We start from the raw sequence: 18,036 nt of genomic DNA on the forward strand, positions 1-18,036 counted from the left end.
ACTGTGGCCTCATCTCCTGGCTTTTATCTCCTTTGACCTCATCTCTTGACGCTCTCCCCTTCTGCTCCAGCTGTTATTTGCCCTTACCGTGGCCTGCAGACACTTGTTCTCTTTCTTCTTCCAAGAAGCTCTTAGAATTTGGTGCCTGGCAAATACTCCCCGAACTTAATAGCATAATGATATCATAATAATAACACTTTCTGCCATTTATTGAATGTTTTCTGTAACCCAGACAGTGTGCTAAGTGCTCTCCGGCCATTATCGTATAATTAACTTAGATGCAACAAGCTTGTGAAGCTGGTCTTATTATTATTCCTGTATTTCAGGAGAGGAGACTGGGACAGATTGCTAAGGCAACTTGCCCAGCTTCCTATTTTCGGTGTGTGGTGGAGCCCGGCTTGAAGTCTGTCTGTCTGACTCCAAATCGAGCTCTGTGGTACGAAGTTTCAAAAATATTTTGTTATCACCAAAGTTTACAATTCCTGGAAGACAATCTCAGAGCAAGCTATCGAGAAAAATCTCTCCTTGACATTGAAAGTAAACACTAATAGAACTAGGCTATCTTACTGGTGACAACACATTTTTCTCAATAGTTTATGTCTTGTGGATAATAAAAAACAATGTAGTGTAGAGATTGAGAATAAACTCTGGAGTCAGACATGAGTTTTACTTCAGTACCTGCTATTCATTCATAGAGATCTGCATATTGTGGGTGCCGGATAATATTTTTGGCACTTGAGATGCATCACTGGGCACTCCAGGGGGATGGGTTTAAAATTTTGGTTCTATGAGCTGTTTTTGTCCTGGAGGCTAAGTATCTCATTCTGCTCTTTTATGAATTTGGTATAAACTTGACCCCCTCTTGGACCCCATCCCAATGGGGGGCTATTGAGTCAGTCCCATGACATGTTTCCCAAGGACACTCTCAGAGGAGGACTGTAAGTTTAGTTTGCTGTAAGTGTATTTTCCTTCTTCCTTCCTTTCTTCTTTTCATCCAATTAAAGTGAAGCATTGAATTTAACTTTATTCGATATAATAAACTCAGGTAAATTCTATTCTAAAAGGGGTAGCACAATAAACATAATCAATTGGCAAATTGCATCATACATTAGAAGAGGATAGTAAGGGCTTTGTGTGAGGGAGTAAGTAAGATGAGGGAAAATATGGAGATCGCATTGTGGTATTGATAAGAAGTCAGGGTTGTGGGTCTCACTGAGAAGGTCAGAGACTTGAAGGAGGCGAGGAGTTGGTCAGATGGATATCCGAGGGAAGAGCAGCCTAGGAGGAGAGAGTACGTGGTGTCCAGACCCAAGAGGAACATGCATGGCCACCGAAAAGCAAACCATCATTGTGGACAAAGGGAGGGAGCGGTACTAGAGGATGCCGGAGGGTTCTAAGTATCTTGTTGGTGATAATGAAATGAACTTCATACATGAAGTATGGGGTCAGACTCAGCACAGGGTCTGGCTCAGAGCCACAGAGCCCCTACCTGCCTTCTCCAGCCACGTCTCCTGTTGCTCCCTCACCGCCAACCCTACTCTGTCTTTATAAACGAAAATTCTTTGAAGATTCCCCAAATATGCATGCTGTTTTAAGTCTTTCTACTTTTGTACACATTTAAAATAGGCTTCTCCATCTCTTGTCATTCTGATCAACTCCTTTAAGACATGCCCCGGGCTCTCCTCTGGGAAGACTTCTTCGACTCCCTCTGAAGGAGCTGATGCTTCCACTGTGCCAGACCACCACGCATAGTGCTTTGACTCTGTGTGTTACAATAATACATAGTTAATGATAACATTTAATGAGCACTTACTACATGCCATGCAGTAAGTCCTTTATATGTTTTTACTTTTTTTTAAAAAAAATTTTTTATTTATTTATGTTAGTCACAGAGAGAGAGAGAGAGGCAGAGACAGGCAGAGGAAGAAGCAGGCTCCATGCACCGGGAGCCTGATGTGGGATTCGATCCTGGGTCTCCAGGATCGCGCCCTGGGCCAAAGGCAGGGCGCCAAACCGCTGCGCCACCCAGGGATCCCATATGTTTTTAACATATTCCTCACAACAACCCTGTAAGGTGTGTCATGGTGTTGTCCCATTTTCCAGATGAATAATAAAGGTGTGAAGAAGTTCAATAACTTTCCTAAGAATATCCAGTCACTAAGTGTTGGCATCAGGAGGTAAATAGAAAGTTTCTGGCTCTAGAGTCCATGCTCTTAATTATTACATGAAATTGCCCCTTTACGTTTTCCACCATTATTGAACACTTACTATATACGAGGCAGTGTGCACATCACACTGAATCGTAAGTATTAGTTTGGTACTTGTGTCTCCTCTATTATCTGTGACTACTTGGAGGACAGGGAACCATGTCAGATTTACCTTTGCTCTTTGGGGCTTTACACATAGTCTCCCTTGGTTGGTCAGAAAGAAGAAACTACTCTCTCCTTTAATTTATAGGACCTGGGAAATAATATTTAAAATATCAGTGATAGTGTGTCATTAATTCTGAACTTTATTTGGTTTGGAATTTCATTTTAATCATATTGTTGTGCTTCTGTCTCTCCCCAGACCAGTATTAAAGAGGGACAACTGTTGAAGCAAACCAGTTCCTTCCAAAGGTGGAAAAAGCGTTACTTCAAGCTTCGAGGCCGTACGCTTTATTACGCAAAGGACTCCAAGGTAATTTGGAAGAATATTACTTGCAAGCACCTGAGGTTATGGATGGATTAAAAATGTTGGTTCTATGAACTTTTTGTCTTGGTGCTCACTAGAGCCTTACTGTTCTTCTGTGAATTCAGTATGAGTGTGATCCGTCTTGGACCAAATCCCAAGGGAGTCTATTGAAGGCAAGTTTCATGGCGTGTCTATGGAGGACAGCCTTATGGGAAGGTTCTAGTATAGTTTACTTTCTTCCTTTCCTCTTTCCTTAAATGAAAGTAAAACATTAAATGTAACCTTATTAAAGGTAATCGGCTCAAAATTTTGGGTCCCCCCTGCCTCCGTTGCTACCTTTGACCAGGAGAGAGAAAATTGCTATAATTGCTAAGAATCCATCCTCTGGTTTTAGACAAGAGTTTGTGTCCCACTTCCAGCACATTCCAGTAGAGTGGCTGCGGGCTGCATGCCTTGTTTTGAGGAGGCTTAAATGAGATAATATACGTGGTGCCTGATACAAAACAATCCCTCAATTATGCTAGCAGTTAAGAATAAAAACCATAGTGAAATGAAATCTAGGCTTTACATAATTTTTATATGACAGTCCAAGAAAATAAGAATGATGTGGTTTGGGAAGAGAAAACTTAGTAATGAGGAGTTTCCATTTAAAGCTGATCTTTTAGTGTTCCTTGAAAATACGGAGATTTCTTGCTACTGAGTCAGTTGAACAATTGATAATTTCCATAGTAAAAAAGTAATGTTCCTGATATAATTAGTAGAGTTATACCCTGGGAGGTAAAATCAAATATGCAAACAAATGTAATTCTTAGTCTATGCAGCTGTACAAGTAATAACCAAATAAAGTAATCTTATTTTAAAAGTCGTTATGTTCGAGGTTGTCCCTGACTTGGCTCCATGCTGCCTTTCCACATTCATCTCTAGGCGGCACTGAGCACTTGATAGCCTTTGGCCCTGCCCCATGTTTACCACCCACAGATGACTTTCCCTCTGTCTCCACTTGATGAAATTCCCTGTTTTCTCTAAGATCCCCTCAAATAGTCTTTATTCCACCATTCACAAGAGCAAGAGTTTAAATGTTTTCTTCTGGAGAAATGACCTGTGACCTTCCATAGCATTCTGTACTATTTCTTCTCTTGCATTTTCAATGGGCCATCTTATATTACAATTAGTTGTGTCTGTTTCTTCTCCTGTGCTAGATTATAAATTCTTTCTGGTCAGGGAACAAGTCTAATAGATTGGTTGGAGTGAAGTGGACTTGCGTACCTTTTAGGGATCTTGGAATGATGGTGGAAGCTATCAGATGAGGGGCCATTTTTCTTTCTTTCTTTCTTTCTTTCTTTCTTTCTTTCTTTCTTTCTTTCTTTCTTTCTTTTCTTTCTTCTTTCTTTTAAATGTAATTTTATTTATTTTTTTGAAATTTTTTTGAATTTTTTTTATTTTTTTGAATTTTTAATTTAAATTCAGTTCAGTTAACACATACTGTGTTATTAGTTTCAGGGGTAGAATTTAGTGATTCATCAGTTGCATATAATACCCAGCGCTCATTCCATCCAGTGCCCTCCTTAATGCCCATCACCCAATTACCCCATCCACTACCCACCTCCCCTCCAGCAACTCTTAGTTTGTTTCCTAGAGTTAAGAGTCTCTTATGGTTTGTCTCCCTCTCTGTTTTCAACTTTTTCCCCCCTTCCCCTGTGATCCTCTGTTTTGTTTCTTAAATTCCACGTCGGAGTGAAATCATGTATGTGATAATTGTCTTTCTCTGACTTACTTCACTTAGCATAATACCCTCTTGTTCCATCGACGTCATTACAAATGGCAAGATTTCATTCTTTTTGATGGCTAAGTAGTATTCCATGTATATATATCCCACATCTTTATCCATTCAACTGTCGATGGACATCTGGGCTCTTTCCATAGCTTGACTATTGTGGGTAATGCTGCTATCAACATTGGGGTGCAGGTGGAAGGGGCCCTTTTACTGCCATTCTGGAGGTGCTCTGTTATACTTGCCTTGCTGCAAGAACATTGAATGAGTATGAACAATGACCAGCTGACTGAAAGTCAGAAGGATATGTTTATTTCACAGAATTTCCTAATCTCTAAATTGAACATTGTTAAAGATTCCATTTCTGTGGAGTTTTTATCATTGAAACTTTCTGATTAAAACCACTTTTAAAAGTGCAAAAGAAACATCATTTTATATTTGCAGAGTGCATTCACCTTCTCATTCAAACCCATTTTTGGATGAGGAAAATAAGTTTCTGAAAGTTCAGTAACTCACCATGATCCAAGCCAGGACTAGTTCTCACCTCACTTAGCAAATGTGGGAATGATAATGCTGCCTCTGCCTTCCTGGCAAAGTTGTTTCAGGCTGTTGCCTGTCAAGAGGCATTGCTGTGTGTGTGTGTGTGTGTGTGTGTGTGTGTGTGTGTGTGTGAGAGAGAGAGAGAGAGAGAGAGAGAGAGAGATAGTACACGCACATGTGTGAACGAGTGCATGACACACTGAGTTCCCCATAAATTATACTTCTAGAAAACACAGAACATTTTGCATAGAAACTCTGTGCCACAGGGTTCTTTAAAGACCTTTTCAGTTTGGGATTTATGAGTTAGTTTTACTTTGTGGCTTTACTCTAAGAAGAAATTGCAAAGAACCACTAATGACTTTTTTTTCATTTTCTATTCCTAATCCTTAACATAGCTTCGTAGTCATGACCTGATAGCAAAAAATAATAAATAAATAAATAAATAAATAAATAAATAAATAAATAAATAAATAAAATTATTGACGAGTATTGAGTTAGGTTTTCATTGAATGTGTTTGTGTTTTTTTTCATTAACAGTCTCTGATATTCGATGAAGTTGACCTCTCAGATGCCAGTGTAGCTGAAGCAAGCACAAAAAATGCTAACAACAGTTTCACGGTATGGCTATATTCTGCTGACTTCCTTCTCAAAAGTTATAGAATGACTTTCCTGAGCATGTACAGAATGTCCTCTTCCGTTACCAACTGTGTGTCAACTTACCCGTGTTGGAGCTCCTGCCAACCCAATAAAGTTGAAAGTACGTTGTGTACCCAGTACTATTCATGATTGTTTGGGTCAATAAACCAATGTATTAAATGTGTTTTTTGAAAGTATTTACAATGTTTTCCATTTTAGGCCTTCTAATTTTAGTGCTTTAAATTTTTCACTCCTTTTAAATTTAATACTTCAGCTAATTCCATTGTTTTGGAATATTCAGAAAATCTGTTTCTTACCTTTGATATTAAAAATAATATTTTTCCCTTCTCTTCTGCGTTTTACTCTATTTCTGTCGTTCAGGCAGCTGCTATAGGTCAGGTCTTCATTTATTCTCATGTAAGTAATTCGTTTGATAGCTACTTACGAGGTATCCTCTGTTCCAGTGAATTCTTTTCCAGTTACAAATCACATTGCTTGAAAGAACTCACTGGCTCACTGTTGCCTGTCAGGTTTCATCTGCAGCTCCATCCTCAAGCTTTGTAAAATCATACCTCTGCATTCTAGCGTTACTGAGACTCTGTCCTCCTGCATCCCACCGGTCCGGCATTTCCGTCTGTGCCTGGACTTTTCCCATTCCTCCTGGCTTGAATGAGTTCTCCTCCATCTGTAGCTGTTAAAATTCTACCAGTTTATCTCAGAGATCTCCTCCTTCTACTTCTTTCGTGCAAAAAACATGACTTGAATACACACCACATGTTAAGCACTTGGGCTAAGCAACAGAGATTCAGAGATGAATACATATATTGTTACATCCCTCACAATATTCACAGTAGAGCTCAGTGATGCTCCTCCGGGGTGGTTTTTATAACTATATATTCCTGGGTCCTGTGAGATGCATCGCTCTTGCTGTGGTGTTGCCCCCATCCACACTCCCAGCCCCTGCTCAGGAAGCTACCTCTACTGACAGTGTTGTGCTGTGTCCATCTCCCGGGTTTGCCAGGGCAGGGAAGACAGACAGATGGACAAATAGAGAGCAGTGCCATGATAGAGGTAGGCACTGGTGGGGGCAGGGGTGGGGGAGGAAGCAAATGCATTCAGATTCAGCCATATGGATTTACGGGCACGTGGGATAATCCGTGGTGTAAAATATTCCTGCCCCCCTTCCCACCTCCCCAGGGAGAGTTGAGTTTGACTAGAGGAAAGCCAAGAATAGAATCCTGGGAAAATGTTAAAATTTAAAGTTTGACCAATGAAGACAGAGCGTTCTGAAGTATGGAAGGAGTCTTAGGAGGTGATGATGTTAGGAAAAGCCTGGGGAAGATCGTTTTAGGATGGAAGTTGTTAAACATCCAGTACTGTAGGGAGGTCAAGTCAGAGAAGAAATGAGAAGTGTCTGTGGAATTTGTTAACTTGGAGGTCGTTGGGTCACATTAATGGGAATGACTTCCGGGAGAGGGTGGCTTGCATCAGGCTGCACTGTGGAACAGGTGGCAAGGCCAAGAAGCCCGGATGGATTGCTTTTTGGAAAAGCTCGGCTGTAAGAAGGAGATCAAAGATAACTAGAAGACTGTTCAGGCTTAAAGAGTTTTGTTGTTCTTGTTCTTTTGCTTCATTTTTAAAATGGGTTTTGAGTGTGTCTGTATGAAGAGAGGAGAGAATTGTTGGACTCGAAAGTTGAAGCATCAGGAGAGAGAGGGGAGAATGGATGGAAGGATGCCTGCTGAGTGCATGGAAGGGCGTGGGAGCCAGAGCCCACTTAGAGACTAGCGTTGACTGGGAGACAGAAAGCTTATGGAGGTAGGTGTGTGCAGGAAGTCCGTTTATTCCAGACCCTGATACTACCGTTCTCTCAATAAAATTGAAGACGAGGTCATCTGCTGTGAGTCAGAGTTTACGTGGGTTTGGAGAAGCTTCTGTAGAAAATGAGAGTTGAAAATTGAACGGGGACCTGGAGAAGACTCTGAGATAGTAAATAGTGTCTAACGAAGACAGAGATCAAGTTAAGTAATGTACCTACATCCTATGCCTGTCACATTTTCTTCAAGGTGGGGAGAGAGAGCAACAAGGTTCGTCCAGGGTTGATGTTTATAGGCATATTGGACAGAAAGATAAAGGCATTGTTGGATACTTGAGGGATCAATAACTCATCCATCTTCCCCTGTGTTCTTAGTTCCTGAGAATAAAACATAGGGAGTGAGGGACAGCTTATTCACGGCCAAACAGGATCCAACAACCACTAAATTCAGAGCTTCTGATAAATTGTTGCTTCTTTTTCCTTCCTCTCAAATAAAGGTGGGATAAGGTGATGAACCACTTGCCTTCCCTAGGGAGTGAACGGTAGTCTTCTTCCCTCTGTGGATACTCATGGGGGAGTGGGCAGTAAGGGTTTTCCCTCAACAGGGATCTAGAGTTTAGTCCGAAAGAAGGTCCCAAAATTTAATATTTGAAGAATGGAACAATCTCAGGTAAAGACAAGGTGTCTAGAATGTTGATTTAGATAAAGGTAAAAGGAAGTGAAAAGCTTTGATTGAGAGAGGTTATCTTTCGTAGAACTCTTTCTTGAACCTCTGAGTCTCTCCTCTAGTGCCTTTCTTACTATGGAACTCACTGTATTCTGCTTTATGTTTAATTAGGTGCTTATGTTTATTATAATCTCCCCAGGGACAGGCTGTCATATCATTTTACCTCATGGTATCTTCTCCGTTAAGTCTTTGTTGATTTAATTAATAAGATGAAAGTTGATTTTACACATGAGAAGACGTTTTGTTGAAATATTTTCAAGGGATTTATCCACTCGACCAAATGCTATTTCTGAAGTTTGTTGGGCTAGAAATGTGGACATTTAATGGTTAGAGTTTTACGGCAAATGAGTTTGGTAGAACTTTCTAGGGCATAAAATATAATAAGGGATAGGTTTTAACGAGTAATTGACAGTCTTCCCTATCTTTAAATATTTAAATATCCTACCTTTCTGGATTGCATGGATTGGTATTGATGATGTTATTTTGGCTAGTTCATGTCAAAGGTTAATGTGTAGTTTGGTGGTGCTACGGCTGGAGAATGCAGGAATGGCCAAATTCAGCTTCACTGCAGCAATGCTTTGAAGTCCCTAAGAATGATATATTGACAAGGGATAATAGGAAATGGAAAATCTGTGATCAGCAAATGGAAAATGGAAAAGCTGTGCTTTGCCTAAAAACCTGATGCCAAACTCTCTAGTACAATGGGTTTGAGAGCAACTGTTCTAGAGAGCTCTACAGAAACTGACCTCACGTGGGAAGTTACTCAGCATCGTTTCTGCAGCATTTTGTCGGTTATGAGTGAGTCACTGAGGTTGGCTGAGCTTCATGGGATGGGGACATAGACACTGTGAGAGTGAGAGGATATGTAGGCATAGTTCAGACCTACCTCCTCAATGGTTACTTTTCCCTTTTCCATCCTTGCACAGACCTGTGCTTCCGTCCCCAGAGTTAACAATTGTCTTTTTTGGTTGTCTAAATTTTTTGGTTGTCTAAGTCACCTCAGGCACACATTGGTTTTCTATTGCTTTGTGACAAATGACCAACTTAATGGCTTAACGCAATATCCATTTATCTGTTTCTCAGCATAGCCAGATGCCTCTCCTCCAGATCTGACAATGTTGAAATTAAGAGATTTTTAGATATATATATATAGATATGTACACACACACATATTTAATTACATTAAATTGGATCATTTTGACCTTGGTTGGAGTTTTGGGTTTCACAGGTGTCTTTGCAATAGACACCACTGATGGTGACAATAAAACCCTGAAAGCATTTTTCACAACATTAGGTGTCAGTGATGTGATCAGGGAATGGAAAAGGACAGTCCCTGACAGCCTTATTCGCCTTTCATAGGCCTTCAGGATTCATTAATGTTCATCATTAATTTATGTGTAGTTTAACTTCTACAATAGCATTTTCTCTCTCTCTCTCTTTTTAAGATTCTGTTTATTTGACAGAGAGCATGAAAGAGAGAGAGAAAGAGAGAAAGAGAGAGCACACAAGCAGGGGGAAGAGATAGAGGGAGAAGCAGGCTCCCCACAGAGCAGGGAGCCTGATGCACGGCTCGATCCCAGAACTCCAGGATCATGACCTGAGCCGGAGGCAGAGGCTCAAATCGACTGAGCCACCCACGTGCCCTCCCATAGCACTTCTATGACTATGGCATCTATAACACATTTCCAATTTTTTCGTTCATTTTTTAAATTATTCATTTCCCTTTTGATTTTATTGACTTCTGCATGGCATTCAGGAGTTTTATTTTCATTTGAACATTTTTATGTTTCACACACTTCTGTACTGTAGCAAACGTGTTCTTCTACTAGACTGGAGAGAAGAATTGACTCCCCTGCCAACCCTGGGTCACACTGGTGCATCCTTAGAAAGGGTCCCAGCCCTCCCGAGCTTTAATCCAGGACTCTCCCTTTTCACATAGGGTTCTTTCCATCTGGTTAGTCTTTGCCTCTGTTTTCTCTCTTCTCACACCCGCTGCTCTCTGTCTCTTTCTCACTAGTCATGATGTGTATATCCCAGCTTATGGTGGCTTACTCAGTGGCAGACCTTAGACTGTGAAGTCAGACAACATGGGTTTGTGTCCTGCCTTGGTCCTCTCTTGTTATGTGACTTTGGACAAATTACTTAACCCCTGTGAATCTGTGTTCTCACCTGTAACAGAGGATAGCAGTGGGGTTATAAGGATTAAATGAAATGTGATAATTCCCTACAATCCCCAGCAGAGTGATGAGCACATACAGTATACTAAGTGCTAGGGGCTGTTATTATCCTGGAGTTGCAAGCCCACCTGTTCCTTTCACAAGCAATAGTGTGTTGCCAATTCCTAACAAGTTTGGGAATTCTGAAGGAGAACATGGATGAACTTTATCTGGAGAAAAAAATCCACCTGCCTCTCTTTCAGAGGTGTGGTGAAGATTTATTTCCACTTTTATCTTATATTAATAGATGTTATTGGGAAAAGCAACCATTCTGTAATGAATGAAATCTCAACCATTCCTTGTTAGCTATATGGATATGCTAAAGAAGAGCTTCTTAATGATTTGAGAGTCATTGCGATCACATGGAAGACATTAGACTTTATTTTCTTTTTTAAGATTTTATTTATTTACTCATGAGAGACACACAGAGAGAGGCAGAGACATAGGCAGAGGAAGAAGCAGGCTCCCCGCAGGGAGACCTATGCAAGACTTGATCCCAGGACCCCGGGATCACAACCTGGGCCAAAGGCGGAGGCTCAACCACTGAGCCACCAAGGCATCTTTACATTAGACTTTCAAAATGTACAATTCAAATGACCATTTTCTTTCAATTTTAATGACAGGCTAAATGTTAAATACATGAATCATCATTTTAAAAGAAATTATTGTATTGACATTGTTAAAACTTATTTTGGAAGTTTATGAAGAAAACATTTTTTTTTTAACTAGGAAGAAATGCAGAGGTAATTTATTTGATTTATTTAATACTCTTAACATTTCTAGTGAGTGATCTATGAGTGTGCTTGGAATGTCAGGGTGACTGCACATCCATGCTGGCTTACTCGGTTGTGTGAACCACGGATACCATGTGGTAGCACTTATTTTTAGAACTAACCAAGCCCTGGAACAGAGTCCTATTAGTTTAGGGGTCACTTGCCACAGCCAACATGACTGAAGGTTGATTAGCACTAGAGTTGATGCCTCCAAAGAAGTTTTAGAAAGTATGCATGAAAAACAAGCCAATAATGAGAATATAAGGCACGTAAAATGCCAAAAATTATACATTCGTGATGTAGTTGAAATGAGCAGGCTGTGTTTTAATGGGAGGGGGAAAATGTGTTTCTTTAATGTGTACTTTGTTTATTTTGTTTTTCCCTTAGCTTCCTCTGTTATTATAATCCAGTTCATCTTCTCTCTTAAGAGAGATACCACATCCTTTGAACCTAAGTATCAGTTTACTTTTATCCATTAGTATCTCAATCTTTAGTTACAAAGGAAGGGATGAAATGTTATTTTTATGTCATTTGTGAATACACATCACAAAACAGGTGTTTAAATAATCATTTAAGTAATCACTTAGACAAATAAGTTGCCTACTCTGATGATGATATTTATTTGTAACTATTATGTGCCTCTTCTAAATGCTGATAATCCTTTCAATTCTTTAAATAAATCCTGTAAGGTAGATGCCATTGTGCTCTCCATTTTAGATGAGACACCTGAAACAGAGAAGTGAGCACCTAACACGTGTAATAACTAGAATCTGAACCCATTTGGGTCACCTGACGTCACTCTGTACTCTTGACCTCTCTGCTGTCTTTATTGTGGAACTTTCAAGAAGTATGGTTCAGATAGTATTCCTCTAATTGTTTTTTATGTTTCAGTTGTCTTTTCTCCTCCAGGTCAATCATAGAGTCTTATATTGCATTACCAGCTATATAGCTAGCACTTGCTGGTCCTACTGCCAGTTTAGAATACTACATTTTATTTTGGGCACTGTATTTTAAATAGAAATGTTGATAAAGAGCTCACAGAGGAATGTGACCAATTTTATACAAAGGTCTGGGAAATCATGGGATTGCCATTAGAGGCCACTCTTTATCTTAAAGATTTGGGAACATGTGACATCTTTTTAATGTTCGAGGGATTATCATGCATAAGAGGCAGTTGACAGGTTTTGTGTTACTGCAGTGTGCAGGACAAAGATTCACAGTTGAATTCACAGAGGGACAATTTTAACTCTACTTAAAAGAGAACTTTCTAACTTGAGTCATCTGATAGAACAGGCCTCTTGTGATGTAATGGCTCTGTCCATTATTAGAAATCTCTAGTCCTCTCATCCCCTGTGAACTGGAAGGGGTCTTCAAGAACAGAGTTCTCAGAGCAGACTCAGGTTCAGAGAGCTGAAATGAATTTCTCAAGGTTGGATGACTAATAGCTATGCACAGCTAGTGTGGAATTCAGAGCTCCCAGCTCCTGGAGTTTGTTGAGAGTAGACAAGGAGGAGTGGATTTAGAGATTGCCGGGCACTTGACACACACTGTCTCATTATACCACCCAGCAAGAGCTGAGTGACCATCCTTCAAGAGCGCTATTGGAGAGATCTTTGCATGGCATGTGTATGTGGGAGGGAGTGAGAGGGGATGGTAGACACTGAAATTTCCTTGCAGAAACAAAGACTGTCTTCCTCACCACTGGATCCCCAGGGCTAACACCAGACCTGGCACAGAGGGGAAAGACAATAAATATTTGCCTAAGGAATGAAAGAATGTGTCTTGTTGAATGAATGTTGAATGATACTTGTAAACTCTAGTTTTCCTTTGGGAGAAATGTGTCATTTCAAGATTTAGCTAGAGAGCAAAGTTCCCTGATTTCCCCAGTGAGGTTGGATTATAATATGCCCACAAGTATTTGTATTCTAGTTGAACTCTACATCGTGACTCAGATGATTTTTTATCAACAATAAGTCTTATAAACATGATTCTTGCTGTGATTAATGATTGTGGTGGTCTCCTGATTATTCGATGCATGATAGTGGCAAACCACATATTTTTTATACCTATATTGGCTAAACTATTTTATAGCACTCTAAAATGATACCACATTAATGCAATTTGAGTGGTTGTTTTGCCTCTTAACATGGACTTATTTGTAGTGTAGAGGGCTTTATTCTATGAAAGCTGAATATTCACAAGTGTAGTTTGAAATTTGCATTCTTTTTTCCTCTAACTTGGACATCAGACTTTTAGAAATGAATTATCTTATCATTGTTTCTGTAGGGGTATCATGTTTATCTTTTCATTTAATGATACAGAATCTTTTCCAAGAGTCTCACCCAGAGAAATACTTCTTAATGTTATCATGAGCTTCCTCAGACCAGAGTCCTAGGAAACAAGAAACCGTTGGTCCTTTTGTAGCTAGACTAAAAAATCTTGGAGTACTCTATTTGCTAGGCTCATAATGTAAGAAAAGGTATGAGAACAAATCAGCTAATCCTTCTCCCTTTGGAAACCTTTTTTTTTTTTTTGAGAGACACAGAGAGAGAGAGAGAGAGAGAGAGGCAGAGACATACATAGGCAGAGGGAGAAGCAGGGTCCATGCAGGAAGCCCAATGTGAGGACCCCGGGATCACGCCCTGAGCCGAAGGCAGGTGCTAAACCACTGAGCCACCCAGGTGTCCCCTTTTGGGAACGTTCGTAGGAATTTAGAGTTGCTGTTTTGTACAAGTAAAGTGTTTTTTTTTTTTTTTTTTTTTTTTTTTTTTTTTTAGTAAAGTGTTGTTTATGTGAGTATGTTTTAGGTTGGATGGATAAAAGCATGTCCCCCAGCAATGACTGACAGGACTATACTCAAAAGTGCTGTTGAAAAACTTCTAAAAGATTTTAACCTAAGGTTAACTATAATATGACCAAGATTCACACTTTACAGCATAGGTGGTAAAGAAAGTTTTTTTTTTTTTAAGTCCTTGGTTTCATCAGTGCCTTCACTGCCCATATTATCCAGAATTAGCAGAGGTAGAGAAAAGTACTGTTTATGTGTGCCAAGGCATACGTACCAGGCTACTCACCCATTGTAATAGCACGAGATTGGAAATAACCCAAATGTGCCAGTTAGACTGGTTGAAATGAATTATGACATATTTCCCATAGTACAATGTTTGCAACCACGAGGAAGAAGGAATCAGTTCTGTATGTAATAAAAATACTCACTGAGCCCCAAGTATTATTCAGTGTGAAAAGCCAGATGTGGAACAATGTGCGTGTATAAAATGTTACGCTGTGTTTGTTACTCTGTGCAGGTGGGGTTTGTGTGTATGGGCCCACAGCCATGGATTTAAACCTTGAAAGAGCACATATTTGTTGTCTATGCAGAGAATCTCTCTGGAGAGATACATAGAAGCTGACATACTTGCCTTTAGGAAGGAGACATGGTGGCTGGGGCGCAGATTTGGGAGAGAGATGGGCTTTTCATCCTCAATACATTTTGAATTTTTTTGTTTCACAAATGCTTCTTACTTATTCAGAGGAAATTCTAAATGCTTCATGGAAGCCCTTTCTGGCAGCTTCCTATCAGATGCCTTTGACAAGAGTGATGGGCTTTGCAGGAAGCTCAATTTGGACACTGCTACAGTGTCCAAGGAAACATGATAAGGGTACATATCAGACCATCTGTAACGGGAGGGAAGGAAGCAATGTATGAGCGATCTTGTGGGAAAGACTGGAGAGCTGTGGCCAGCAGGAAGGGGGACAAGAGAGGAGGAAACTAACGTAGAGTTTGGAAGGATTGCTATATAAATGATGCCTTTAATTAAGGGTAGAAAATGAAAACACAAGTAGGTTTATTGTTTGTAAAAAGAAGACATTGTGAATTAGACACTATGAATTTGAAATGATGGGAAGACATCCTGGTGCTGCTAGTAGGCAATTGAGAGATGCTTTGAAATGGCTTTAAAGTGCTCCTTTGGTATCATTGGCATGGTTCTTTTTTTAAGTTTCTAGCATATTCTAATGTCTTCTCTATTCCTTAAGTATGATTATGGTGTAATGGAAAATTTAGGCTTTAGAAATGTTTTAGTTTTGTGGTGACTGGTACAAACAAGATAATTACTTTGCTTTGAACTTTCCCATCACATATGTGTTCCGTACAAAGCAATTTACGGTTATAAACCAATAGAGCTTGTGCCAAGGGAATGAGGCTAATGCTCTGTTCCAATCTCTGGTACATTCTGAAAATATTAAATGAGTGGTAAAACTTTTACTGTGTCCATTAACTAATACTCACTGGTAATTTGCAGTAGAAGTGTGTGTGACAGCCTACATAAATAATTTCTAAAATCACCGTGACCCTTGTTATTGCAATTAATACTAAAAAAACCCCTCTCAAATAAGATGCTTTATATGATTATATATCCTGTTAATATTTTTTTTTCTAGAGGTGCCTGGTTTGCAGAGACCTATCTATGCTAGCACATTTACTATTGTTGTTGTTGTTGTTATTCATTTACCAGCTCATCATAGTAATTTTATTGTCCATCTTTAAAGTATATGCAAGTATGTATAGGATTAAAATATAACTGTACAGTTTCCCTGATTATTTTTAAGAGGAGAAAAAGTGAGCAGCACGTCAAGTCTTTTCTGCTTATTCTTCTAGGGTACCATCAGTAAATTTTTTACTATCCTTTCATTCTCTAGTAGGTGGCTAGGAAGGCAGACAGAATTTTGTTTGAAATCCTAAATGTACTTGTGACCTTGGGCAAGTGTCAAGCCTCCTTTCTGAGATTCCTCAAATGCTAGTTTTGGGGTTGTGTAGATGAGATAAGTATCTTATCTAAATCTTATTTATCTTATATAAATAATGTTTTATATTTAGCACACACGGGTCCTGGCCTGTTTGAATTACTCCGTAAGTGGTAATTCTGATTATTTTGGACTTGCAAGCTATTTCCTTTTCATATGTGGAAGCTGGAATCATCTAAGCTGCTCCGTCATTGTCACACCTCACGACCTGCTAATCACCAAGTCCCATTCATTCTGTCTCCGAAAAAGCTGTTAACTCTTTCGCCTGTCTCCTATGTGCTCACATCTTCATGGCATGCTCCCCTACACTGCAGCCCACTGCCATCCTGACCTCATGTCCTTTCAGGCCTTTTCCAAAGGTTAATGAGTCTTCTCGAGGGCACCAGTCAGTTAAGTGTTGGACTCTTGATTTCAGCCCAGGTCGTCATCTGAGAGCCCCTGGGATTTAGCCCCTCGAAGGGTTCTACGCTCAGTGGGGAGTCAGCTTGGGGATTCTCTCCCTCCCCCTCTCCTTCTGCCCCTCCCCTTACTTGAGCTTGCTCTCTCTCTCAAATAAATTAACCAATCTAAAAAAAAAAAAAAAAAAAGAATCTTCTCCCCTGTGACCAAACACAAAGCTGACCCTCTCTATGGCTGCCAGCCATCTTTCTAGAACATATGTTTCCTGGTTCCTCCTGGCTTAAAGCCTGTTAGGGCATGTTCTGTCACTTTAAGGTTCAAATCCACACCCTTTAGTACCGTAAAAGGTTTTTTGTGATGACCTCTCTAACTTTGCCTTATTCTTCTACCCATGGTTGCCATCTTACACTATTCATCATACCCAACCCTTATCTTGACCTTTCTTCGTTATGAGTTTGTATGCCCCTTGGTCTGCAGCATGCCCCCCCTTCCTTCCCCCGGTTCCCTCCCCACAGAAATATGCTCCCAGGCTTACCTGCATCTCACCGTTACTTGCTTGACTATCACTCCCCCCCACCAAGAAAGCTTTGCCTGAGTCTTTGGTCTTGGTCAGCTGCCTTCCACTGTATTCTAGTTGCACCCTGGGTGCTCACAGCACACATAAGGGTCTGGATCTTGAAGGATCTTGGAAGCTAAGCTGAGTGGTTTGGAAGGTGGCAGGAACCCACTGTATTGGAATTCGGTTTCCTTATCTGTGCTCCTCAGTGAGCGGCAAGCTCCAGGAATCCAGGGACCGGGTCTTTCTGTCCCTGAGCTGTGACGTCACCTGACATAAAACAAGGCACTCTACGTTTTCTAGTGAAAGAATGAAAATTTGGCATTGGAGTCAAAGAGTGTGAGTCTTAAACTACCACAGTAGGTGTCCTTCTGCACCTTCCTCACGACGTGATAGCTCATGTACCCCATCATCTTTGCCCATCACCTAACATGCTCTGGGCGAGCATCCCACTTGCCCTTTACAATGTGGTTGTGAAGCACACGTGAAGCGGGTGGAGTCAGGAAAGGACCCAGTGCTAATGTGTAAGTGGACAAAAGTGCTGTCGAGGTACGAATAGCATGTTGCAGTGGAAAGTGGCAAGCTTCGGTGAGGTAATTGGGGAAGGGCAGTAAACGGGTTTTCAAATAGGTGAGTGCGGAACCTGAAGAGAAGCTTGCAACCTTGTGAACACGGAGTGCACTGCATAGAGTAATGCAGGTGCTTTGTGCAGCCTGCCTTTCAGCTTTGAATTCTTTTATGTACCTTCGGTAGTTGTGAAACATACTTGCTTTATATCGGAATTCTAAATATTCATGGGTTTTTGGTCTGCTCTTAGAGTGATGATCAGTAATTTTTAGGCTCTTTTTAAATACCAATTTTGGTGACTCAAGTCTGTGTTTAGTAATAAGGGATAGAAGAGATAGGTGTAACTATTATTATATATATAGGGAAAGGAAGTTACAGCTTAATTATTTTAAAAATTTTTATAGGAAATATTATTTTGCTATTGCTGATTTGAAACTTTGTATATCTTAATGCATTTGTTTTATCTTGACAGATTGTTTTGATGCCAATTGATTTCTTAGAGTTACACATATCAAATGATAGCACAATCGATTTCATTTTTGACCGGGTCCTGTGATCC

General features: G+C 40.1%; 1 protein-coding gene across 4 annotated transcripts in view; it reads left to right on the forward strand.

Annotated features, from left to right (window-relative positions):
* DGKH (diacylglycerol kinase eta) overlaps positions 1 to 18,036 on the forward strand; it is a 188,276-nt gene that overhangs the window by 77,853 nt on the left and 92,387 nt on the right. For all 4 annotated transcript variants that reach the window (XM_041730914.1, XM_041730917.1, XM_041730916.1 and 1 more), the window contains exons 3-4: positions 2,569 to 2,679; positions 5,522 to 5,602. In XM_041730914.1, coding sequence (XP_041586848.1) covers positions 2,569 to 2,679; positions 5,522 to 5,602 — 192 coding nt within the window. The remainder of the gene's footprint in view (positions 1 to 2,568; positions 2,680 to 5,521; positions 5,603 to 18,036) is intronic.

This window comes from Vulpes lagopus, chromosome 16, assembly GCF_018345385.1.
Source record: "Vulpes lagopus strain Blue_001 chromosome 16, ASM1834538v1, whole genome shotgun sequence".
Taxonomy (NCBI): domain Eukaryota; kingdom Metazoa; phylum Chordata; class Mammalia; order Carnivora; family Canidae; genus Vulpes; species Vulpes lagopus.